This window comes from Neomonachus schauinslandi, chromosome 4, assembly GCF_002201575.2.
Source record: "Neomonachus schauinslandi chromosome 4, ASM220157v2, whole genome shotgun sequence".
Lineage (NCBI taxonomy): Eukaryota > Metazoa > Chordata > Mammalia > Carnivora > Phocidae > Neomonachus > Neomonachus schauinslandi.
This window is the reverse complement of record NC_058406.1, coordinates 99,780,556-99,805,791: the sequence shown is the minus strand read 5'-3', so window position 1 is coordinate 99,805,791 and position 25,236 is coordinate 99,780,556. Positions and strand designations below refer to the sequence as shown.

Sequence of the window (25,236 nt, the reverse complement as noted above, 5' to 3'; positions counted from 1 at the left end):
GGAAAAATGTTCACTAAGACATTTTAAAAGAGATTTGTTAATTTAAAAGAGATTTGTTAGGTTAAAGAGATCTGTACATGTTTTAAGGTAAAGAAATAGGCTGATTGATGTCTAGCCCTCTAGAACATTTTAAATAAGAAATTAAATATTATATTAACAGTAGGTCTAGTTTCACATAAAAATAAGATGTAGTTCTATGTATGGACTTCAGGAGACTAAGTCAGGTGTACATTATATTATCTCACCTAGAGTAAAAACCTCAAGCTTTCTTCATGGTGGTCTACAGAACCCTCATGATCTGCCTAACAGTATAGCTCTCATCCATTTATCTGCTACTCTTTTTTTAATCCCTTTGAGAGAGCCACAGAGGTCTCCTTGCTATTCCTCAAACAAGCCAGGACTGTTTCCTATTTTAGGTCCATTGTATTTGCTGTTCCCTTTGCTTTGAATACACTTCCCCTCGATACCTGCATGGCTAGTTCCTCACCTCATTTAGGTGTTGACTGAAATGTGCCTTCTCAGTGAGGCCTTCTCTGATTTTCCTATTTAAAACCAAAATATTTCATTTTATCTATACCCTACTATTCCCAATTCCATCACTTCCCAACCCCCCTTTCCTGTCTTATTATTTTTTTTCATAGCACTTAACTCTACCAAACTTTACTTACTAATCTTGTTTTTTATCTTCCCTTACTAGAATTTAAACTCCACAAGTTCAAGGACTTTCCTAGCACTAGAACAATATCTGGCACATAATAGGCAACTTACTAAATGTTTGTTGCATGAATGAATGAGTGCAATATTCTTTGCAGAAACTGATGTGAGAACATTCTTCTTCATCATCATTAACGTCATTATTAATAAGCATGTTGGATGCTATATATAGAATTGGGCTTCATATATTTTCTTACTCAAACTTTTTCTTTTTCTTTTATTTATTCCCTTTATTTATTTGAGAGAGAGCGAGAGCGCACGAGCGGGGGGGAGGGGGAGAGGGAGAAGCAGACTCCCCGCCATGCAGGGAGCCCAATGTGGGACTTGATCCCAGGACTCTGGGATTGTGACCTGAGCCGAAGGCAGATGCTTATAAGACTGAGCCACCCAGGCACCCAGCAAACTTTTTCTATAAAGCACCAGATAGCAAATATTTTTGCAGGCTAAATGGTCTCATCACAACTACTTAACCCAGTTATTGTAATGCATAAGTAGCCATAGACAATCCATAAATGAATGAGTGTGGCTGTGTTCCAATATGACTATTGATGGACACTGATATTTGAATTTTACATAATTTTCAAATGTCACAAAATATTATCTTTTTTTTTTTTTTTGACATTTTTCTAATCACTCAAAAATGGAAAAACTGGGCGCCTGGGTGGCTCAGTCGGTTAAGCGTCTGCCTTTGGCTCAGGTCATGATCCCAGGGTCCTGGGATCGAGTCCTGCATTGGGCTCCCTGCTTAGTAGGGAGCCTGCTTCTCCCTCTGCCTCTCTCTGTCTCTTATGAATAAGTAAATAAAATCTTTAAAAAAAAATGGAAAATCTATTCTTAGCTCATGGGCCATTCAAAAATAGGCATTGGGCCATAGTAGGCCTACAAGCTGTATTTGCCCACCTCTGCTTTTACTGGTTTCTTAAACATACCTTAGTTGAAACTTATTTTCATGTACTTGGTAGGGAGCAACAATGCAGATTAAACCCTAGTGACACATAATTCAGGAATATTCTTCTTTGGCTCCAGAAATTTTCATATTGTTTCATTTTTGTTTTCCTGGGAACCTTATGTTTTCTTTACATGTTTATGATACTAATATTTAAATGAATTTGCATTCTCTGAGCAGATGCCACATGATAGTGTTGGGGAGGTGGTGGTGGTGTAATAATCCAGGAGCAAAGCTGGGAAAAGCCCACCCAGGTTTAAAAGTTTGCCATTATTTATAAGGTGAATAATTTCCATATGGGTGAATCAAGAGTTGTCAGCCAGGCTTAATGCCCATAGGACTGCCACTGTGAATGAGAATTGTGTTGCAGTTTTTAACATCATCCATAACAGACTTCTTAAATAAGTTACAAATGCTTTTAATAATATAGCTCAGGGATAATTTTAGCTATGCTACATTGGCAGTTTTTGTTCTTCTACTTTAAAAAAATCAGAAAATAACCTATTATCAAATCAAGCTGTGATCTGAATAAAGCATCATATTTTCCTCAATACGTGCAAAGAGAGAAAAAAATGTTTCATTTGCAAAACTTTTTGACATAAGGCTCTTCACATACTTGATTTTGTTCAGTTCTTACAACAATGTAGGTAGCTTTATTAACTATTTAAAATGTGCAAGAACTAACAGTGAAGTTAAGAACACGTCTAAGTTCACAGCACCAGGACTCACTCCAAACAGGCCTCTGACCGTATGAGGTGCAGACACTCCTCCCAGAAACTGCAGCCAGTCTTTGGTTTTAGTGCTCTGCCCTCTCCTCACTGCCTCTCCATCTCTAGCTTCACCTGTTCATGAAGATGCTCAGAGCTCTAGCTGCTCCTGGCTCTGCCGTGCTTCCTGTCTTCAGATCTAGGAAGAGGGGAGCCACCTACCAGCTTTGTTTCCTCCTCCAGCCACGTTAACTACTGCACAATTCTTTTGGGCATGTTCTGTCTTAGTTCCTTAATAGCTGGTCCTCCTCCTTTTCTCAATAGCTGGGACCTCTGAAGACCTCACCTTGCCAACCAATGCCCAGTGAAACATCTTGGATGTGATTGGACAAAGACAGGAAGGAGGAATACACAATACCCGTGCTTTAAGTCTGGGCGACAGGGAGAATCAGGACATAGAATCTGCACATAGGGAGCTGTGATTGGAGCTGGTTGTGAGGGGGGAGTTTTATTGGTTTAAGTGTGTCATCTTTGAAGTAATGATGGAGCAGCCTTGTAGACTTAGTTTGCTATCCTCCAAAAAGTAAAATGGAGAAACAGGTTTAACCAAATGTCTGAGGTGACAGCCAAATGGTAAAATTTATAGTTAGAATCAAAGTCTTTGTGTTACTTTTGAATGCTTCTTAGAGGTCTCATTTAAATAACCCCTATATTATGAAAATGGAGACTATCCATGCCTTTTTTTTTAAATGCTGTTTAGAGAATGTAGGATTGTCATAAATACTACACACAATTTGGGATGGTTGCATATCTTATGAATCAATGGGTTGCACATAAAAAGATTCCTCAGCACGCCACGTGGAGAATGTTACAGAATGTTATTCTTGAATTGTTTTGTCTTACTCACTTTGGCATTTGTATGGTACCTTAGATATTTTTATGTCATTTTCATTATATTTTGTGCTTTTTATTTGGTTAAAAAAGCTGCCTGCTATTTATATCTTAACAGATTTAAGTTTTTAAAAAAGCCCCTTTGGACCCTTCCCCTTTCCTGTACCTCCTTTTTCTTTCTCCATCACAGAGAAATGTAACCCCTGAACATAACCCAGAAATCTAGATATAGGCCAGTTGATGTCTCAATAGAAACAAGAAAAGAAGAACTTATTATTTCTCAGTGCCTAATTGAGAGAAAGCACATGATATTTTATATATTCTAAATTGGAGAGGATAAGAGGGTCAGTCCATGCATTATCATGTGAATGTCTTAATCCTATCAAATGGCTTAGTCAAAATGAGAAAGGTAATGAATTTAAACAGACAAGTATCAACAATGCTGCACAAAAAAGTGCTGTTTCACCATACCCGCCTGTACTTACATGAGAAAAGCTGTGGTTGCATTTTGCCTTTGATAAGGATTGTGCTGACTGGCCATGGCAGACCATGCTGGGTCACCCACCTGGTATTCTGTCACCTACTAAGACTCAAAGGACATGAGAGTGTGTGGTTAAGTTCTCTAAGCACTTCTGAACTAAGGCAGTTTTACAGGTTGTACCTTTAGCTCTCTCAATTCGTAGTCTAGTGTTTTCTTGAATGCACTGCATTATCTTGTAAAGTTTTCGGACTTACAAGAAGTCAAATGTTTTCATGGACTCCTCTCTTTTCCATACAGGTGTCCGGAGGGTTTCTTGGGAGAATATTGTCAACATCGAGACCCCTGTGAGAAGAACCGCTGCCAGAATGGTGGGACGTGTGTGGCCCAGGCCATGCTGGGGAAAGCCACATGCCGATGTGCCCTGGGGTTCACAGGCGATGATTGCCAGTACTCGACCACTCACCCCTGCTTTGTTTCTCACCCCTGCCTGAATGGAGGCACCTGCCACGTGCGTAGCCGGGATGACTTTGAGTGCACCTGCCAAGTTGGTTTTACAGGTAACAAATGTGACTCAGGGCCCTATTTTCCTATTCTCAGCAGATACCTTTCTTTAGCATCTCTTAGATCTTGACATGTTGCTCTTAAGGATCCTCTAACTCTGGTGTACATTTAACATTATGATAAGGAACTGGAGTGTTCCAGACAACTATCTTTAACTCCCTTTTGAGAGTTCTAAGAGGGGAGAAAGAGAAAGAGAAAGGAAGAAGTATTTGACTGCCTAAAGTATATATGTCAAGATTGGGGATCAGAACTTTACCTCACCGTCACTAGAAGAAAAGCTGTCTGTGCTATTGATTACTTACTTCTTGACATTCAGGGCACTGGTTTTTCTGGTTTTCTGTATTCTGACTCTTCCTTTTGCTTCTGCATTGCCTTGTCCTCATCTGTTAAATTTTTGTGTTCCTTGGAACTCTGTTTTGAGCCCTCTTTTGAGCCATATCACAGCTCCCCCAGCTCACTATCTCCAATGGCTTCAGCTGTCATTATCTTCCTCAGTTGCTGGTGACTCTTATAGTCACCCTTTTCACTCCACCCCTACCCCGACATTCAGGCTCGTATTTCTAACTGTCTGATGCATATTATCCTTGGAAACTCACAAGTACCTCACACTCAACATGTTGATATAAATGGGTGGTGGTGATGTATAGTCCACCTATTTCAAACTAGACCCCCTTCTCCCTTACCCCACTTAGACTCAGGCCCCTAACCTAGCCACAAAGCACCTCTCACCTGTCTACTGTTCTCCATTTCCTTTCCTGCTCTGCAGTTGAGGTCTAGCCTTGTCCATGTTGGTGACAGCTCAGCCCATACCTGGGCTCCTGCAGTTGCTTCCTAACTGGTTTCCTTGCCTTTACTTTCTCCCCGTCTTGTTCAGCTGTCCCATTGCCACATCTTTGATCATAAATGCCAATCCTCTCACAAACTCACCTGCTTACAATGCCTAATGACTTTTTATCATCTGCAGAGTCAACTGCAAACTCTTTTACATGGCCTCCATAGCCCATCATGGTCTCGGCCTTACGTCTTTTTATAGCTTCACTTCCCACAAGCATCTAGCTCTAGTCGCACCAACAACATTCTCATCATTTCCGAAAATGTCATACTTCCTGTTGCCTCCATGCTGTTGCACACCCCTTTGCCTGGAATGCCCTTTTCTATAATTGGTGATTGCCCAATGTTACTTAAAATTCTGTCTTAGTGACTTTTTTGTGATTCTTTTAGGCAGTCTCTATGTTCTATTATCCTATGTGTCACATTTTATTGTAATAATTTTTTTAATATGTCTCTTATCTGACTAGATTATGAGTTCTTCAGAGGTGGGTTTGAGCTTTATTCAAAATGAACCACAGATGTTTATTAAGTTAGATGAGGAAAGCAGAACCATTCACTATTTTGTCCCTTGCTACACCAGCAATTCTGTAAATTTGATAAACAAAAACTAAAAACATACTCAGTAAACTAGACTGGATCAGTTAGTTTGGAATACTTGTTTTACTGATTTTTCATTAAAAGGTGTTGGTAGGGGTAGAGGATAGTTAGAATGGTCCATTATCTTCATCATGACCATGACAGAATTGTTGCTGTGATTCATTGAAGAGATTTGGTGGTTAAAAGAATATTTTTTTCCCTGATTGTCATTTTTGAATTGTTTTGTTGCTCCACCAACAAAGGGAAGGCATAGCCATTTAAAACATTTTAAACTTGACTAGTGGAAATAGCAGTAATGTCTTCTTAATAATTAAAATGTTACTCTGAAATGATCCCCATATTAAAACTTCTTCCTTTGCCATTAAAAGGAACTCTTCTTGGTGTTCTGCAGGGCTCTGATTATTTTCACACATCTGCCATTTTTGTCTGTCTTTAGGGATTACAACAGTTAAGTTTACCCTTTTGGTTTTGTGGTAGCCCTTATACTCCATCTAGTCAGACCTTCTTAGCTTATCTCCACTCAGAGTTGAAGAAACAGAGGTGGGGAGTTAGTGCATGTAGATAGCATAGGTTCAGGGACCTTTCTGTTTCAGTCATAGGCAAATACTCTACACACACGGTAGCCAGAAGGAACCATTTTTGTCTCTTCTCCAGTGTAGGTAAGTTCCTCTCAGAGGAATGAAGAAAAAAAAGGAAGAAGAATTTTAGTTCCTTCTTTTTCTCTCTGCTTAGCATCCTGAGACACATGTGCTGTGCCCGTTTTGTTTTTTTTTTTAAGATTTTATTTACTTGAGAGAGAGTACACAAGTGGGGGGAGGGGCAGAGGGAGAAGCAGACCCCCCCCACTGAGCAGGGAGCTGGACACGGGGCTCAATCCCAGGACCCCAGAATCAAGACCTGAGCTGAAGGCAGATGCTTAACCGACTGAGCCACCCAGGTGCCCCTGCTGTGCCCAAATTTTTATTGTACCTTTCCCCTTTGATGTGACATTCCTTGATAGAGAGCACTTCTGTGTGCTCATGTGTCATCTCCTTCTTCCTTTTAGAAAAGCTGTCATGGCTTTCATTTGTTTTTCTATGGGGGTCAAATATTTGGATGTTTACCTAGACCACCGATTGGAATACTAACAAGTTCAGGGGGTTCTCATAATCTTCAGCTAAAAACAAAAAGCTTAAGCTGATGAAAACAAAAATCCATATGAATACCAGATTTACTAATAGCATGGGAATTTTTTTTTTTCTCTGTCCTTCTGTCTCAAAGACATGCTATAGGATCCAGCATGTCGGAGTCTCCTGGCTTCCTCTTATATTTTCCTACCTGAGAGTCCATAAGACTTACCTTTCTAGACCTTTATTCTCGTGACAGCTTCTAGTTTTTTTTTCATAGATAAATAGCCAGAGATTCTTCATCCTCTTCAAACACATCAAGCAATATTTATAGCAAGACCACAATTAATAAAATGTTTCCCAGGTTATGTGTGTGGGTTGTGTTTAAAGGAAATAGAAGTAGCATTGACTTGTTTCTTTCTTTTTTTTTTTTTAAAGGTTTTATTTATTTATTTGACAGAGAGAGACACAGCGAGAGAAGGAACACAAGCAGGGGGAGTGGGAGAGGGAGAAGCAGGCTTCCCGCTGAGCAGGGAGCCCGATGCGGGGCTCGATCCCAGGACCCTGGGATCATGACCTGAGCCGAAGGCAGACGCTTAACGACTGAGCCACCCAGGCGCCCCAGCATTGACTTGTTTCTATCATATAAGAGATCTGTTTAGTAACTATATATTGTGGAAAAGATCAATGCATTTTATTCACTCAGAAGACATGCTTTGAGAGCCTGCTACCGGGATCCAGCCCCTGCCCGTGTGGTGTGTGATACAGTAAATGGAAACAGCAAATTTGGAGTGTGTGTGTACATGTACAGATGTGTGTGTGAGAGAGAGTGATTTAGGGAGCTGAGAAGGGCAATAGGGAAATTTCTGAGTAGAGTTACCAAGTGGGAGTTCACTAGGTAAACAAAAAGGAAGATGGCATTCCAAACAGAGGCGCAGCTTATACAGAGACAAGGTGTGAGTCGGGAGGTAGGATGGCATCCTGCAAGGAGGGGCTTCATGCGACTAGCCTACAGTCCCCTCCAAGTGCTCCCCTGAGTCTTTGTATTTGGCTGAGGGCCCCAGGGGGGGCCTGTATCAGGTGATCTTGAGGAGGCTCTGGTTTGGGCTTCCTGTGAAGTTCAGAGAGCTTAGGGATTCTCCACACAGTAACTGATGTTGGGTGGGTGGGAGACGGGCGATGTTGACGATGGGGCTGGCTCCCACTTCAGTGGGCAGCACTGAGCTCTGTTCTCCTTCCTTAGGTAAGCTGTGCCAGTGGAGGGATGCTTGCCTGTCTCATCCCTGTGCCAACGGAAGTACCTGTACCACCGTGGCCAACCAGTTCTCCTGCAGATGCCTCGCAGGCTTCACAGGACAGAAGTGTGAGACTGATGTCAATGAGTGCGACCTTCCAGGACGGTGCCAGCGTGGTGGCACCTGCCTCAACCTACCGGGTTCCTATCAGTGCCAGTGCCCCCAGGGCTTCACAGGCCAGCACTGTGACAGCCCCTACGTGCCCTGTGCACCCTCCCCCTGTGTCAATGGTGGCACCTGCCGGCAGACGGGTGACTTCGCGTTTGAATGCAACTGCCTTCCAGGTAAGGAGAGCCCCTAGTGTCCTGAGGTTGGGGGATGCACCTTCGGCACAGAAGGAAGGTGGTGGGTTTGGCTCCGTTGCTCCTTTAGGAAACATACTTCCCAGCGGGGAAAAGGGGAAATAAGAATTTTGTGTGGGGTGGGTTGCCGGTGAGGGAAGAGTTTTATGGACTAATAGGGTCCATAAACTGAATAGGGGGTAATTTAACATGTCAGAGTTTATGATGATGAGTGGCTAGGAAATTGTTTATTGTCCTTTTTGGAGGAACAGCAAGAAATAAGAGAAACAGCTCTGAGAAAGAGATAGATAGGTCTATGGAATGGAAGGGAAGACAATGAGAATTAGATGTCGAAAGATGTGTGATTAGTAAAGTGCTTTAAACTTAATTGACAATAAAAGTAGGTGGTCAACTTTCCTACGTGCTTTCACCTCTGAAGGAATACTGGATTACTTTCCTACCTACCTAAATGCACCCGCCTACCCTTTTGTAATATTCTGGGCTCCTGGCCCTCTTCGTGTACCCTCTGTGACTTTGGGTAACCTTGTCAACCTCTGACTTGAAGCTAGAGAATTTTGGAATTGGGGTAGTGCTGTGTTACTCAATGGGCACTTTCTGATGTGTGCTGACAGAAAAGGTATGTACAACCAGACATAACTACAAGAGAGAAGCCAAGAAAAGAGCAATGTATGGGAGCTTGGGGCCCAGGGTTCCATAGAGATGGAGAAAGGAGCAAGCCTGGCCAATTCGCTAACCCCTTGTAAAAATGATGAGGAGGCTGAACACCGAGAATTTTTTTTTTATTCTTATGTTAATCCCCATACATTACATCATTAGTTTTAGATGAAGTGTTCCATGATTCATTGTTTGTGCATAACACCCAGTGCTCCATGCAGAACGTGCCCTCCTCAATACCCACCACCAGGCTAACCCATCCTCCCACCCCCCTCCCCTCTAGAACCCTCAGTTTGTTTTTCAGAGTCCATTGTCTCTCACGGTTCGTCTACCCCTCCGATTTCTCCCGCTTCATTCTTCCCCTCCCGCTACCTTCTTCTTCTTCTTCTTTTTTTTTTTTTTCTTAACATATATTGCATTATTTGTTTCAGAGGTACAGATCTGAGATTCAAAAGTCTTGCACAATTCACAGCGCTTACCAGAGCACGTACCCTCCCCAGTGTCTATCACCCAGTCACCCCATCCCTCCCACCCCACCCCCCACTCCAGCAACCCTCAGTTTTGAACACCGAGAATTTTGATTGGGAACAGAACACAAGCAGCTGGAGCAGATGAATTACTAAGCAACAAAGATTCTGTTTTTATACAAATATCCTTAGTACAAAAACAAAAGAAGGAAAACTGTAGGGGGGAATAAAGTGCTAAGTAAGCAGAATTGCCTCAAAAAGAAGTTGTTCTAGCTATTCTTTCAAAATGGGAATCTTAGATTCTGGTGTTGTGGATGTGGTTCACATATAATGGGATTGTGTGTTTTATCTTTAGGGGATTAAAGGTCATATGTTGGTCCTTGGTATAAAACCAAATGGTAATTAATTCATTTCATTCAGTAAAAATTTATTGACTGCCACTTGTTTTCTGGGCAATGTGCTGTGTGCTTGGAAAAGAGTGATACAAGACACTGCCACATAATAAAAAACTTTATACCATTTAACTGTAGGCCACAAGAACAAACTATTAATTGTATTGCTTTCAGTTTCTCTTTCAATGAATAGGTAATCATTCTAGACACTAAATAAATTTTATAGACAGAGTATTACGTCATCCACATTATCTTGTAGAAGAAATAGCTAAGAGATATCTTTCTTCACTCCCATATTTGTTGGCCACATTCTAAGGGTTAAAGAAGGAGACAGAAATGTAAACAATTTAATTTTACACATATTCTGATATTCTAATAAGCTAGTAGTCTAAGTGGCTAATAATTGAGGTTAGCATGATTTATTGTTGAAAGCTAAATGTGTTTTTTCAGTTTCAAGAAAATTATTTTTAATAGTTGCCCAGAACAAGAGGTTGATTTGTCAGAGAAATACTGACGGGAAGTCAGAGAAGTCAATAAAGGAAGTTTTTAGCTAAGAGAGAGTGATTGTTCACTCCCATAGTCTCTGCATTGTTATCCATTAGCCACGATAAGAACCTTAGGGAATTCTGAGAGTGTGTCCAGGAAAGGATCTGTCAAACCAGAATAGTATCTCCTTCTTGAGAAAGGAAATAACCAGGGATTCCACAGCTGAGAGGCTGCCAGGGCTCGTGGGATGGAGTAAGGAGATCTTGGCTGTCTTTTACACTCTGCTTGTAATTTAAAGCAAGACATTTGTTTACTTACTGATGAAGAGTGTGTGTGTGTGTGTGTGTGTGTGTGTGTGTTGGGGTTCAGGATGGGGATTCAGGGGGTGGGGAGAAGATTTGGCAAGGAGAAAACTAACATTTATTCAATGCCTTTTATGAGTTAGGCGCTGTGCCAGGTACTTCTGCATCCATTAGCTCAATTATACAAAAACCTTGGGGATAGGTATTATTATTCTAGTTTTCCCAGGTGAAATAGCTCAAGTGTGGAGATGGTAAGTGATTCACCCAAAGTTGCACAGCTAACATGTGGTTAGGAAAACCAGACAGGTTATTTCTAAAGCCTCTACGTTTCACTGCATCACACTGCACTGCTTGTCTATCCCTGAAGGTGCTTTGAAAATGTGTGACACTTTTTGTTAAATGCTTTGAGATGTTTGGATTAAAAAAAAGTAGGAGATACTTCTACTTATGATCAAATACTCTTTGTTACATATTGACCTATACATGGCACCATACATACATTTAAGATAGTTAAGTAGACTAGTTCTTGCCTTTTGGGGTCGCATGATGTAAAACAGATGACATCAGCTTAGACAATATATAAAAAGAAATTTAAAAAGAATTCAAAACAATAGATGATGCTGTATGTATTTACACAGTTTGTAAGATTCTATGCTCATTGTTTTTATGTCTCAGGTGGAGTTTGGAAAGTATTAACTTTATTTCCATATAGGGAAATAGTGCCTGGAGATTATTTTTTTCTGAGAAAGTCTTTTTCATAATGCAATACCATTCTCCTTGCCCCTCCTTCCATTGTGCTCTGCACTATTCAAGATACTAAAATGTTACTTAAAATAATAATCACTATCTCAATGTAAATAACACCATTATTTGAAGAGAATCATTGTTTCAGTTCTTAAAATGGAGAAACCAAGTCAGCAGGAGGGAAAAAGGCTAGTTAGGGTATTAAGCAACTCCCATGTGTGCTCCCTGTCACATTTCAAGTCGTTACACTTTTAATTGAGGCCTACCCTAATCACCCTATTTCATATAGTAACCAACTCCCTCCCCCCTTGATTATTGGCCCTGGTCTACTTTTTCTTTTCTTTTTCTGTAACACTTATCATCTGCTTAGTATATAATTTGCACTATATAATTTACTTCATTATGCCTATTGTTTATTGTCTGTCTTGTCCAAATTCTGCCGCCTCTTCCCCTCTTCAGAGTGAAAGTTAGAATCTTTGTTTTTGTTTAGTGATGTATCCTAAGCACCCCCAAACAGTGCCAAGTTCATAATAGGCATACAAATATTTATGGACCAAGTGAGTTTAGTATAATATCATAGTATTGAGAATGTAATTTTGGTCTTCTCATTTTCTTCCTGGTATCATACGTCCTAGACTTAATGTGGCTTCTCCTTTAGTTCTTGTGTACTCTGGTACTGGATAAGAATTTCAGAGTCCTTTTCAACTCTGAAAGTCAGTGAACCGCACATAGGTTAGTGACTATATTCAAATGGTCAAATTATAGTTCTTTTCCTGCAAAGGACACCAAAGTTACTGTGAGTTGATTTTTAAATTTTTATTATTGAAGTATATTTGGCATACAGTGTTATATTGGTTTCAGGTGTACAACAGTGATTCGACAGTTTGGTACGTTACACAGTGCTCACCACTGTCCCCATACAACACTATTACGATATTGCAGACTCTATTCCCTCTGCTGTACTTTTTACCTCCATGACGTATTTATTTTATTACTGGAAGGTTGTCCCTCTTTATCCCTTTCACCTCTTTTGCCCATCCTCCCACCCCCACTTCCTTTCTGGCAACCCCCACTTTATTCTCTATATTTAAGAGTCTGTTTTGTTTTTGAGATTCCACATATAAGTGAAATGATATGGTATTTATTTGTCTTTCTCTGTCTGACTGATTTCACTTAGCATATAATACCCTCTAGGTCCATCCATGTTGTCACTGATGGCAAGATCTCATTCCTTTTTATGGCTGAGTAATGTGAGCCTAGTATTTGAGTTTTACTGTAAGTCTCACGGAGAGGGGATTACAACTGCAAAAATGACTCCTCTTCCACAACAGAGAAAGAAGCGTTTCTCCACAGAGGGAAGAAGAATGGAATATATTCAAGAGGGAACTAATAGAATCAAATCAAGGAACCATATGTCATCTTCTCCTTGGATGATCAACTGTTAATGATCCAGATCCTTTGTGGGCTACCATTAAATAAGTCTTTAGCAGAAGCCCTGAGGAGGGACACTCAGCCAGAATAATTTTAACATAAGAGCAACATAGAAAATAAATTATTGGATCATTGATTCCCAGTATTTTTGGGTTAGGGCCAATTAATGGGGAGAGAATGAGTTGGGCTGGTTTTGTGTTTGTGGATATTTTAAAAAGTAGCACAGGTAATCAGAGAACAGTGGATTGTTTGAATATGTTGGCTGTGCCTTGTGAGTTCACAGTTGGATTGGCCAGTCCTCGATGTACTTTGCTTTTCTCTCTCTCCTATACCTATTTTCTATGATTTTTAAAAAATTTGATAAAAAGCTGTCTGATCCGTCCTCTCCAAACAACGGAGGTTTATTCTTTGTGAACCACCTCTGTACTTTACAGGCTGATTATATGTGATATCCCTATATCATTAAAATAAAGTTTAAGCCCATTTTGTGGCTTTTGTGTCTGAGCTTAAAAACTGTTGGAAATAATTCCCTCTTGCATTCTCATATGCAGGGGCATGTAACTTTCTCTTGGGTATTACACTAATCACACTTTGGCACATTTCTCTGGAACAGATGAAGAAATGATCATATCACTTTTCAGAGTACATTATTTTAGTTCCAGTTTTAGTTGACGTTCCTGGAAGTCTTTCCTATTCTCTTATGCTCAGTAGTTTGGACCATGCTATCTCCTTAGCTTTTATCGCCTTCCCCTGCCCACCTTGCCTTTTTATATAGAAATTATTCTTTTTAATTTTTTTTTAAAGATTTTATTTATTTAATTGACAGAGAGAGAGAGACAGCGAGAGAGGGAACACAAGCAGGGGCAGAGGGAGAGGGAGAAGCAGGCTTCCCGCCGAGCAGAGCGCCCGATGCGGGGCTCCATCCCAGGACCCTGAAATCATGACCTGAGCGGAAGGCAGCCGCTTAACCAACTGAGCCACCCAGGTGCCTGAAATTATTCTTAAAAAAAAAAAAAAATTTTATTTATTTATTTAGAGAGAGAGCATGAGTGGGGGAGGAGCAAAGGGAGAGAAAGAGAATCTCCAGCAGACTCCACGCTGAGCACAGAGCCCAACACAGGGCTCCAGCCCACAACCCTGAGATCATGACCTGAACCGAAATCAAGAGGTAGATGCTCAACTGACTGAGCCACCCAGGTGCCCCTAGAGCTTATTCTTTATCATGTGTCAAAGGCACCTATTTCACTGAAATGCCTTCTATGTTCCCAATCCCCGCGGGGGATTGGAGACCTCCCTAAGGTCTTTTGGTAATTTGTATACCTCTAGCACAGCACTTATCACACTGATGGTTTATTTGTTCATCTTTCCCAGTAGACACTCTCATTTTAACTCTTCCTCCCAGTACCCAACTTAGTGCATGGCACAAAATTGAGACCCAGTGAATATTTGACAAATGAATGAATTGAATGTGATAGAAAAGAGAATTATTATATTCTATAACTTAAAAATATATATACCGAATTTCTTTCTTTTGATTCACCTTAATCATTTCTTTGACTTTTTCAGTGATGAATTTAGAAGGGTGGAGATCATTAGGGAGATATCAAGAGAGGCGTGTAGGAGCAGTAGCCTGTGTGGGTGGTGGGGCTTGGGGCTACATGGGTTAGTCACGAGGGCCAGCGAGCTCATCTGGGCCCATTTGGAGAATGGAAGATGTGTGCCAAGAAAACCAGCGGGACAGATATGGGACCAGTTTGCTTTTGTGTCAGATTTCTTCTTGGGGGGTTGGGGAAGAAAGTAGACTTGTAGCTCTTCTTTGCCTTTGTCCAGTTTCAGATATTCCTGGTTTTTCCCTCACTCTTTCCTCCCTGCAGACTGAAGCTCTTCCGGAGGACTTGTAGCCTGGTTTGAGAGAATCCTAGTTATGTCATCTCATCTTCCTCTTTCTGCTCTCTTCTTTGTATCTCTCCACAAGCCTTTCCACCCTCACACATCCCAGCATGTGAAAATGGAAAGATATGGATGCTTTCTTGAGAGATGCTCTTCTCTGTGTGGGATGACAAGTTCAAAAGATTCTTTTCTGCTCCCCACCCTCACTGTCATCATTTATCAGTTACGTGGGCCATGGTTTTATAACAGCACAGTCTTAAAATGTTCCTTCTAAGTTTAATTTCTCTCCTTTTGGCCTTTTAAGGATGTGAGTTGGCTTTAAGCAGTAGACTCCTTTTAGTACGGTCATGTGAGCCTCTTTGTAAATCTGCTACATCCATCCCACCCATAGGTCTGGAGACTTGTCTGTTTCCCTTTCCCCTAGAACCTTAAAATACATTTTTATGAAGTGATTGCACTGTAACTTATTCATATAAGCCTTACCACCACCTCCCCTCCTTGGGTGGACTTTCTTACAAGAATTTGCTAGCTATTTCCTAAAAGAGGTCTGTATCTCTATTTTTAAAGCATAAATCCTGTCTTAACTCTGGAGGAGAACTGATTTGGCTTGAGTTTTCTCAGACATGGGAACTTTTAACCTTAGGTTAGTTTTTCAGATTTTTGCAAGGGAACTCTGGGGTCCCAGACAGCATACTGATTGAAACTGGTTCAGTACTGACTCCTGCCTACTAGCCATGTAAACTTGGATAAGTCAGCCATATGGCCCTCAACTTCTTCATCTGTAACATAAAAGGATCAGAGTAGATAATCTCTAAGGGCTGTTTTGATTCTATTCATATATAATAGTATTAGCTAATATGTATGGATCACTTGTCATGCATCAGGGACTGTTTTAAGTGCATTCCTCCCTAATATAATAGCTTTATTGAGATATAATTTGCATACCATATCATTTGCTCTTTAAAGTGTACAATTCAGTGGTTTTCATGGTATTCACAGGTACGTGTAATCATCACCACAATCAATTTTAGAACATTTTTATCACTCCAGAAGGAACCCTGTACCATCAGCAGTCACATTGCCTTGGTCCCTAATTCTCCCCCAGCACCAGGCAACTACTAATCTACTTTCTGTCCCTATAGATTTGCCTGCTCTGGACATTTCATATAAATGGAAACTTATGTGGTCATTTGTGATTGGCTTCTTTCACCTAATGTTTTTGAAGTTCATTCATGTTATAGGAGGTATCAGTGCTTCCTTCCTTTCATGGCTGAATAATATTCCATTGTAGATTTACCACATTTTCCCCCTACTTTTTAAAAGTTGAAGTATAATTAACATACAGTGTTATATTAGTTTCATATGTAAAACATTGATTCAATAATCCTATACGTTACTCAGTGCTCACCACATTTTATGTATCCATTCATCAGTTAATTGACATTTGGGCTGCTTCTGCTTTTCTGGCTATTATGAATAATGCCACTGTGAACATTCTTATGCAAGTTTTTGTGTGGACATGTATTTTCATTTCTCTTGGGTCCATATTTCAGAGGGGTCTTTCTGGGTGATATGGTAACTCTGTTTAACCTCTTCAGGAACTGCCAGATTGTTCCAAAGTGGCTGTACTATTTTACATTTCAGCCAGCAGTAAAGGAGAGTTCCGATTTCTCCACATCCTCACCAACACTTATTATTGTCTGTTTTTTTTATGGCCATCCTAGTTGGTGTGAGGCGACATCTCATTGTGGTTTTGATGGGCATTTCCGTGTGATAGCTAAAGATGTTGAGCATCTTTTCATGTGCTTACGGCCATTTGTATATCATCTTTGGAGAAATGTCTGTTCAAGTCCTTTACCCATTCTATAATGGGCTATTTGCCTTTTTATTATTATATTATTTATACTGTATTTTTATTATTGCTGTAAGAGTTCTTTATATGTCCTGCATACAAGTCTCTTATCAAATAAATGATTTACAAATATTTTCTCTCATCCCATGGGCTGTCTTTTCACTTTCTTGATGGTATCTTTTGAAGGCCAAATGTTTTTAATTTCGATGAAGTCCAAACGTCCTAATTTTTCTCTTGTTGCTTGTGCTTTTGTTCATATTTATGAAAGCTTTGCCTAGCCCAAGTCACAAAGATTCACTCCTATCTTTTCTTACAAGAGTCTTATAATTTTAACTCTTAGATTTTAAGTTATTTTATTTTATTTTTTTTTAAGATTTTAATTATTTATTTATTTGAGAGAGAGAGAGAAACAGTATGAGAGGGGAGAGGGTCAGAGGGAGAAGCAGGCTCCCCGCTGAGCTGGGAGCCCAACGTGGGACTCGATCCCGGGACTTTGGGATCATGACCTGAGCCGAAGGCAGCCGCTCAACCCACTGAGCCACCCAGGAGCCCCAGATTTTAAGTTAATTTTTGTTATGGTATGGGAAAGAGGTCCAATTTATTCTTTTGCCTGTAGATGTTCAATTGTCCCAGCACCATTTACTGAATTAAGTGCTCTGTGTATCTAACTAATTTATTCTTTATAGTAACCCTTTGTGGTAGACCCTGTTTATTCCCCCCCAGAGAGGAAAGAAAGTTGCAGTATCTTGCCCCTGTTCACTCACCTATTGCATGGGAAGGTTAAAAGTTGAACCTAGGCCCCAGAGGCCATGCTTTAATCATGAATTAACTCTTAGCAACTTGCCTTCTTACCTACTTACCTTTGACAGGAAAGAACTACCTTGAAAATAGTCAGTCAGTCATAAAAAGAAAACATTTTATATCTTATAGTTGTGGTTATGCTGAAATGCTTCTGCTTTCTTAATCTGTCTGTGGTTGGTGAATTCAGTTAGTTGTAGCGTTGGCTGATATAAATTTAGGGTCACAGTTTCAATTCCTAATAGTTTGGCTACCAGGGCTTTATCACCTCCCTGACACTGTAGTCAACCATATTAGTCTTAGTCACCAGAGAGATCAAGTTACCAGTTCCAGAATGCCACTAGACCACACAGGTTCCAGCAGTGGTGAGCCAGCAGCCCTATTTCCCTCCCACACTCTAAAACTCTATCTTTAACTCTTCTAAGGAATGTTTCCATTAAGAGCACTGGAGTAGGAGCAAAGACCTCAGTTCTTGTTCAGACACTGCTACTCAGTGGATCTGTAGATTTGCCCTTACTTTATCCTAATTATGGGTGGGCTTAAACCAGAATTTTCTGAGTCAGTTCATTTGTAAGACTTTCATACAATTAAACAGATATATGAGTAATACAGTAGATTTTTAAAAATCTGAGTCTATAAAAATTCTCACAGTCTTTCTCAAGCTTACTTAATGATTCATCTGCTTGAATGGACTGAATACCAAATGCCCAGAGAAATAGAATTCTCCTTAGGCAAGCTTTCAATTATCCCCATCTTCTGTGAAGTGATTTCCTTTGGTGTCAGTAATTTTTTTTGCCACTTGGTTTATACCCATTTACATGACTGCCGCTTTATTCAGAGAAACCAGCCATGTTGCAGTGTAACAAAGCAGCTGTAGAATACCACAGGGGCTTGTGGTAGGAGTGAATAAAGCAAGGTGTGATTGCTGTCTGTCCCACTCACCAGACTGTAAATACCCCAAAAGCAGGGACATTCTGTCTTTTTTACTCACAGTTACATCCCCAGTGCCTAGTATAGGACCCGGTCAGTGTTTTGAGTGAGAGAAGAAGAACCTAAGGGACATTTTGAAGAGACCAAATACTTAGTCATACTATATTTCAAATAGGAGAATGATCAGTTGAAAATTCAGTTTTAGGGGCGCCTGGGTGGCTTAGTCATTAAGCGTCTGCCTTCGGCTCAGGTCATGATCCCGGGGTCCTGGGATCGAACCCTGCACTGGGGTCCTGGGATTGAGCCCCGCATCGGGCTCCCTGCTCCGCGGGAAGCCTGCTTCTCCCTCTCCACTCCACCTGCTTGTGTTCCTGCTCTCGCTGTGTCTCTCTCTGTCAAATAAATAAATAAAATCTTTAAAAAAAAAAAAAGAAAGAAAATTCAGTTTTAAAGCTGGTAGTCTTTTATTTTAATAGCTAAGGGATTTGGTAGCCAAGGAGAAAGGAAAAAGCTCAATATATAAATTACAGAGAAACACACTGTGGGCAGTTAGGGTGAAGTTTGGTGTTTTGGTTTCATTTTTCATAAAAGGGAAAATCAAGAGAAAGGAAGTAATGCCATAAATGTGGAGAGAAGGATGAAGAACTTGAAGGGTTGGTAAGTTTAATTAATAATAATGCCACCCCATTTTCAGATAGCTTTTTATGTTTATAATGTACTTTACTCATGATATGGCACTAGAAAGGCAGGTTGGGCAGGTGGAATCCGATGCCTCATTTTACAGATGAGGAAGCTAATTCAGAGTTTGTAATTTACCGTGTGTTAAATAGCTTATAGGTAGTGAGGTTGGAACTTGACCCATATCTTCAGACTGTGAGCTCAATATTTTTCTTTTATTTCCCACCCCAACCTAGTTTTCCCAAGCAAACATCCTAAGAAGAAAGTAAATGAATTTAAATTTAATTAGGTGATCTTTTATCTATTCTTCCCATTAATCTAGCATGGAGCTGGGGAAAATCTAATATCCCCCCCCCCAACCTTTTTTAAGAACCAGTGAATAGTTATCTAAGTAGACATTTATCTTCACTGGGATTTTATTTCATAAAAACACTTTGAAATACTTGTGAGGTAACTGCGAAGGCATGTCATTGGCATCATGAGTCACTTTAACTGTCTAGCTTCTCTTGAGGCAAGAGAAGACAGAAGATTGGGCAATTTTTTGTATGGTGAGTCCTGGGTTAACCAGCTGCTAGCTCCTGAAATGAAATAATGAAGTAGGTCTGTTCTGATGACCATGTTCTGTAGAAGAGCTGATGACTCACTTCTGCATGAGAATTCATTATTTTCTCTGTTCTTCTCTATCCAGGTTTTGAAGGGGTCACCTGTGAGAGGAATATTGATGACTGCCCTAACCACAAGTGTCAGAATGGAGGGGTTTGTGTGGATGGGGTTAACACTTACAACTGCCGCTGCCCCCCCTCAGTGGACAGGTATGCACACTGTGGTAAATCAGTCAGAATGGGACATGGATTGGTAACCAGAGGAAGGCTGTTACTGAAGTGGGCACCTTTTACAAGGGTCTCTGTGCTACATCATTGGGTATAGTGCTAACCCCATATGTTCTCCTATGCTCATTTAAAGAAGAATATTTCATAGGTATTTATTGGGCCGCTGCTCTGAACTCAGTACCTCAGCACCATGCTAAGGTGCTATGGCAGATACGAGAGAAAAGCATTACTGACAGACTCTGAGGTCTGGGAAAAGCAGCACATTGCCTAGGATATAGCAGATACTTAATACATATTTGAGAGGAAAAGAACATAGTTAACCATGAAAATATAAATGTTCTCACCACACTTAAAAAAAATAGGTACTATGTGAAATAATTGATGTGTTCACTAATCTTACTGTGGTAATCATTTTGCTACATACACTATAAACATATATCAAATCATCACATTGTATACTTTATTTTTTTACATTGTATACTTTAAACTTATACAATGTTGTATGTCAAAAATATCTCAGTAAAGCTAGAAAAAAAAGAAACTGCAACTTGTTAAGTTTTGGTATAGTATCAAAGAATAATCATAATTATATGAAAGGCTATTAAAATACTCTTCTTCCAACTAAAAAGTAAAAATATAAGTTATATACACTACAAGAGTTCAGAGCTTATTCATGGACAGAAATCTATCTCATCTTATTGCCATGTCCTCTAATTATGCAAAGGGTTGGGCAGGCACCCTTGATATTATTTTTATGACATCCATCTACGTTTCTATTTTTTTCCTTTTTTGTATCCCTTTTTGCACATAGGACAATAGATTTTTCAGCCTCAGACATTAGTCTTGCTTAATTTTACAACCTCTTGAAGTGTCTGATGTTGTCTTAGGCAGATTTTCCACTTATTTTTGAAAGTTAAGTGATTTTATGCAGACATTTGGTTCTAATTTCTGTTTATATCTATTTATCTAACTGAAAGTGGAAACAATTAAGAACTGATTAAGTGACTAAGAACTAAGCCTTTTTGAGAGAACTTGATGATTTAATGTGGAAATCCAAGAATAAGTTAATGTTATAAGGAAGAAACTTCAGGGGCGCCTGGGTGGCTCAGTCGGTTAAGTGGCTGCCTTGGCTCAGGTCATGATCTCAGGGTCCTGGGATTGAGCCCCGCATCGGGCTCCCTGCCCAGTGGGCAGCCTGCTTCTCCCTCTCCACTGCTTGTGCTCTTGCATGCGTACTCTTGCTCTCAAATAAATAAATAAAATCTTTAAAAAAAAATAAGGAAGAAACTTCAGCACCAGTGAGAAATTTTGCCCAGCAAAGAAGCCTTGATGTTGGATTGCTGCCATTACTATCTGGTATTCTTTAGAATCTCCAAATTACTTTCCCTTATCTGTAGGAGCTAATTATTTAGAGTACTCTTTAGACCTGTACACTATGAATAGAAAAAGATTAAAAGGGTTTAAAACTTTAGTAACATGATTTCCTGGAAGGGCACACATTTTTTATTTTAATCTCCAAGCTGTCCTTTTTTATACTTTTCCACTGGGTTTCCCTAGAATTGGACTTCCCTAGAATTTCTTCTTGGTGTCTTGATCCTAGGACTTCACTCCCAACACTCTGCACTTTCTGTCATATTATCTCTTCTCTTTAGCTTTTGCTGTTGCTCTGGTAGATTTTTTTCAGAGGCCATTTTTCTTTTCAACTCAAAAAAACTACTGTGAAGTTCATTACATGACAGTAATAACTGGAAAGATTTAAATTTTTCTCTTTTTAGTGATCCTTACAGCAGTATTGGACAGGATGAGGTGCTTGTTAGGAACTTGACCCCATCCTAATCTCTCCTTTGTTGTATATGGTACTAAGGCTTCTGATGCCAATGAAGATTAAATGATACTGTGATTTCACTGCTGAGTTTTCCTTGCTGCTATACTCTGTTTTCTGCCTTGATACTAATTAAGAAGGTGCATTCTTGGGGAAGCTCTCCCAGGGAAATGGTATTTTATCAAAATTTCTTACCCCAGGATGTTTAATAAGTACCTCTTTTTATGAAAGTCCTTATAACATGTTTCTTTCTCCATGTGTTTTTGTATTTTCTATAAAGGATGGCAGATTTCTGAATAAGTTCAATGTGACAATATTTATTTCTTTTGATCTGCTGTCATTTAAAGTGACTCTCAGGGGTACCTGGGTGGCTCAGTTGTTAAACGTCTGCCTTCGGCTCAGGTCATGATCCCAGGGTCCTGGGATCAAGCCCCGTATTGGGCTCCCTGATCAGCAGGAAGCCTGCTTCTCCCTCTCTCACTCCCCCTGCTTGTGTTCCCTCTCTCGCTGTGTCTCTCTGTCAAATAAATAAATAAAATCTTTAAAAAAAAAAATAAAGTGACTCTCAGTCTTTGGTTTCCCACCACAGGTTTCCTTCCTCTTTTTCACTCATGCCGATTCTTTGATTTCCAGTGGCAGCCTTGTTTTTTGCTATCCCCATCAGTAACAGGATCATGTCTGAGATCTTTGCTATATGAATTCCTTCCTAGTCTCAACCCTGTTTGCTTATCCAGTCTTCTCATGCATCCAACAGCAGTAAGAACTGCTTCCAGTTCTCCTGTATCTACTGCATCCTGTGTCTTCACTCACAACATTCCTCTTCCACAGATTTCCCTTCTCTACTCCTCTCCCTGTTGTCCTCACCAGTTTTGCCTGCCTGGCTCAGGTCAAGTGGCTGCCTCCTTCAGGGAACTTTCCGTGACCTCTCTCCAGGCTGAGCTAGGTATTCTCCTCTGGTTCCCTTACTACACTGTACATTCCTCAGTGATAATGCTTGCCATGGTAATATTGGCATTATTATATGGTTGAGGTGAGGGAAATAACGAGTTACAGGATGACTGAACTGTTGCTGGTGATACCAGTTACTACAGCTCTCTACGCACCTTTGTTCTCAATAGCATACAGCCAAACTGTTCACCCTCTCAGCCCTCACCTCATTCTGAGAAGAACAGAGAAAAAATTGGGAGTCATAGGGTTCCTATTTCTATTGATATCAGAGCTATAAATTCAGATTAGTATTTTCTGCTTTATGCAGATTAAAGAAATGAATGGGGCTAGGGGCTGGGAGTTAACTAATGTTTGTTAGTAACCAAATACTGTGCTAATTACAATGTTTTATTTTGTATAATCTTTGTGATAACTGTATTAAGGGTAGAGTTTATTAAATACCCTTTTTACAGATAATGATGGATATACAGAAGGGTTAAACAGTTTCCTCAAGGCACATAGTGGTTGGGTTAGGGTTTGAATCTAGCCTTGTTGAACCCCAAGTCTGTGCTCAAATCTGTGGTCTTTTACTATACAAATTGACTCTGTGGATTGTCCTTTTTTATTTTTTATTTTTTAAGAATTTTGAATCTTGGGCGCCTGGATGGCTCAGTTGGTTAAGCGACTGCCTTTGGCTCAGATCATGAGCCTGGGGTCCTGGGATCGAGTCCCACATCGGGCTCCCTGCTTAGCAGGGAGCCTGCTTCTTCCTCTCCCTCTGCCTAACACTCCCCCTGCTTGTGCCCTCTCTCTTTCTCTCTCTCTCTGTCAAATAAATAAATAAGTAATCATAAAATAAAATAAAAGAATTTTGAATCTTTTTAATAAACAATGTTCAATTTATAATTTTATTATTCTAGGATGTGGTGATTTATTCTTTATTTTTCTTTCCATTTTAGAAATTTTCCTGGTTACTTTGAAATTAGAAGTCAATATTGAATGAATGTTTTATATTCAGTTTGCAGATTTTTTCACTATACCCAAGAGCCTTATTGCAACTTTGTTCAGACTTCCCTCTACAATTTGCAGCTATAGAGTTGAAGCATGAACTGTTTGGTCTGGCTTTTGACACAATAGAAAAAGAAGGGTTGGAGTTAGTCTACTAGGAGAGGAAGTGAAGTTGCCAGGTATCTGAAAAAGAATGGATGGGATTATATAGCTGAAGAAACTAGGTATCAATTTGAAATAAAGGAGCTTTGTGAATTTGCCATGGTTTTTTTTTTAATTAAATTTTTTATTTTAATTCCAGTATAGTTAACATATAGCATTAAATATTTATAAGTTTTTAATGAGAGGAGCCTGATAGGCACTATGTTGTTTTATAAATACATATGCAGAGAAGTTTTGGTCTTTAGTAGCAAGTTCTGGGCTTCAAGATGACCAGAAATTTTCTCCGAGTCTTTTCATGGTTTGATTTGGGATAAATGAGTCAACTTCCTTTTCTTTAGAAGACTATTTGCTATCCATGGAACTAATATCTTAGTTACTTTATTGGGGTATTGGGAGAATAAATGGTAAAAAACCTATTGAGCCTTTCATTTATCATGTAAATTAAATTACATTTAATTTTAATTATAAATTACACTTTCAACCGTAAATTGCAGTTACCACGTAAAACATTCCAGATCCACGCTGTTTTATATAGTAGTCACTAGCCATATTTTGCTATTGAGTATCTGAAGTGTGACAGGTCAAACTGAGATGTGCCACAGCTATGAAATACCTGATTTTGAAGACTTAGTATGAAAAGCAAAAGCAGAGTGTCTCACTAATAATGTTTTAAATATTGGTTTAGATACTAAAATGATAGTGTTTTGGATATATTGAGTTAAATAAAATATGATATTAAAATTGATTCCATCAGTTTTTTTTTCTTTTGTTTAAGTGCTACCAGAAAATTTTAAATTAAATCTGTATATCTCATGATATTTTTATTGGACAGCACTACCTTAGGTGTGAAGATATTCTATAGGTATTAGCACTGCTCCTACTATGTAGGAGTATCCGCTCTGATCCAGGGTGGTAGCAGGATAGATGTGTAGCTGTTTGTACAGGGGGCCTTGGGTTTGACTCACTAGAAGAAAGCATGTTGCCCTTGTTCTGGTGTGATTTCCACATCAGTTATGGACAGAACTGTGTTCTGATCTAGTCTTTTCACCTGATGTGGCCGTCTAGAACAGTATTCAAAAGCTTCCACTCTTCTGGATGAACTAAAGCCTAGGTAGAAGCAAGAAACTGGTGTTGGGAGTTGAGCAAATGGTTTACTTTTTTATAGGAATTTTGTTATAGAGATGTCTGAGTAGTTGGATGTTCCTTTAGGAAATGGAAATAAACCTAAGGATCTGATGAAGCCTAAGCACAAAGGTCTTTACTATTACTGTTCTTGGCCCCTGAGAGAAGTTCTGCTCTGGCAGATAGCCACTTAAGAAAAAAAAAAGTTATAAAAGGCTCCCAAATTAATTAAAGCAGTGTAGATTAATGTTTTGTCTACATAGATTGTTATTTGAATTTTCTTTTTAAAGGTTCATTTCCTTCAGAATTA

At 39.6% G+C, this 25,236-nt stretch overlaps 1 protein-coding gene across 2 annotated transcripts in view; it reads left to right on the top strand.

Annotated features, from left to right (window-relative positions):
- The window catches only part of NOTCH2 (notch receptor 2), a 183,094-nt gene that overhangs the window by 81,571 nt on the left and 76,287 nt on the right, over positions 1–25,236 (top strand). Inside the window, exons 3-6 of one of the 2 annotated variants that reach the window (XM_044914597.1) lie at positions 4,037–4,296; positions 8,078–8,413; positions 19,744–19,859; positions 23,157–23,163. In XM_044914597.1, coding sequence (XP_044770532.1) covers positions 4,037–4,296; positions 8,078–8,413; positions 19,744–19,859; positions 23,157–23,163 — 719 coding nt within the window. Of the gene's footprint in view, positions 1–4,036; positions 4,297–8,077; positions 8,414–19,743; positions 19,868–23,156; positions 23,164–25,236 lie in introns of those variants that run through there. The other variant, XM_021690191.2, reaches the window with a different exon arrangement.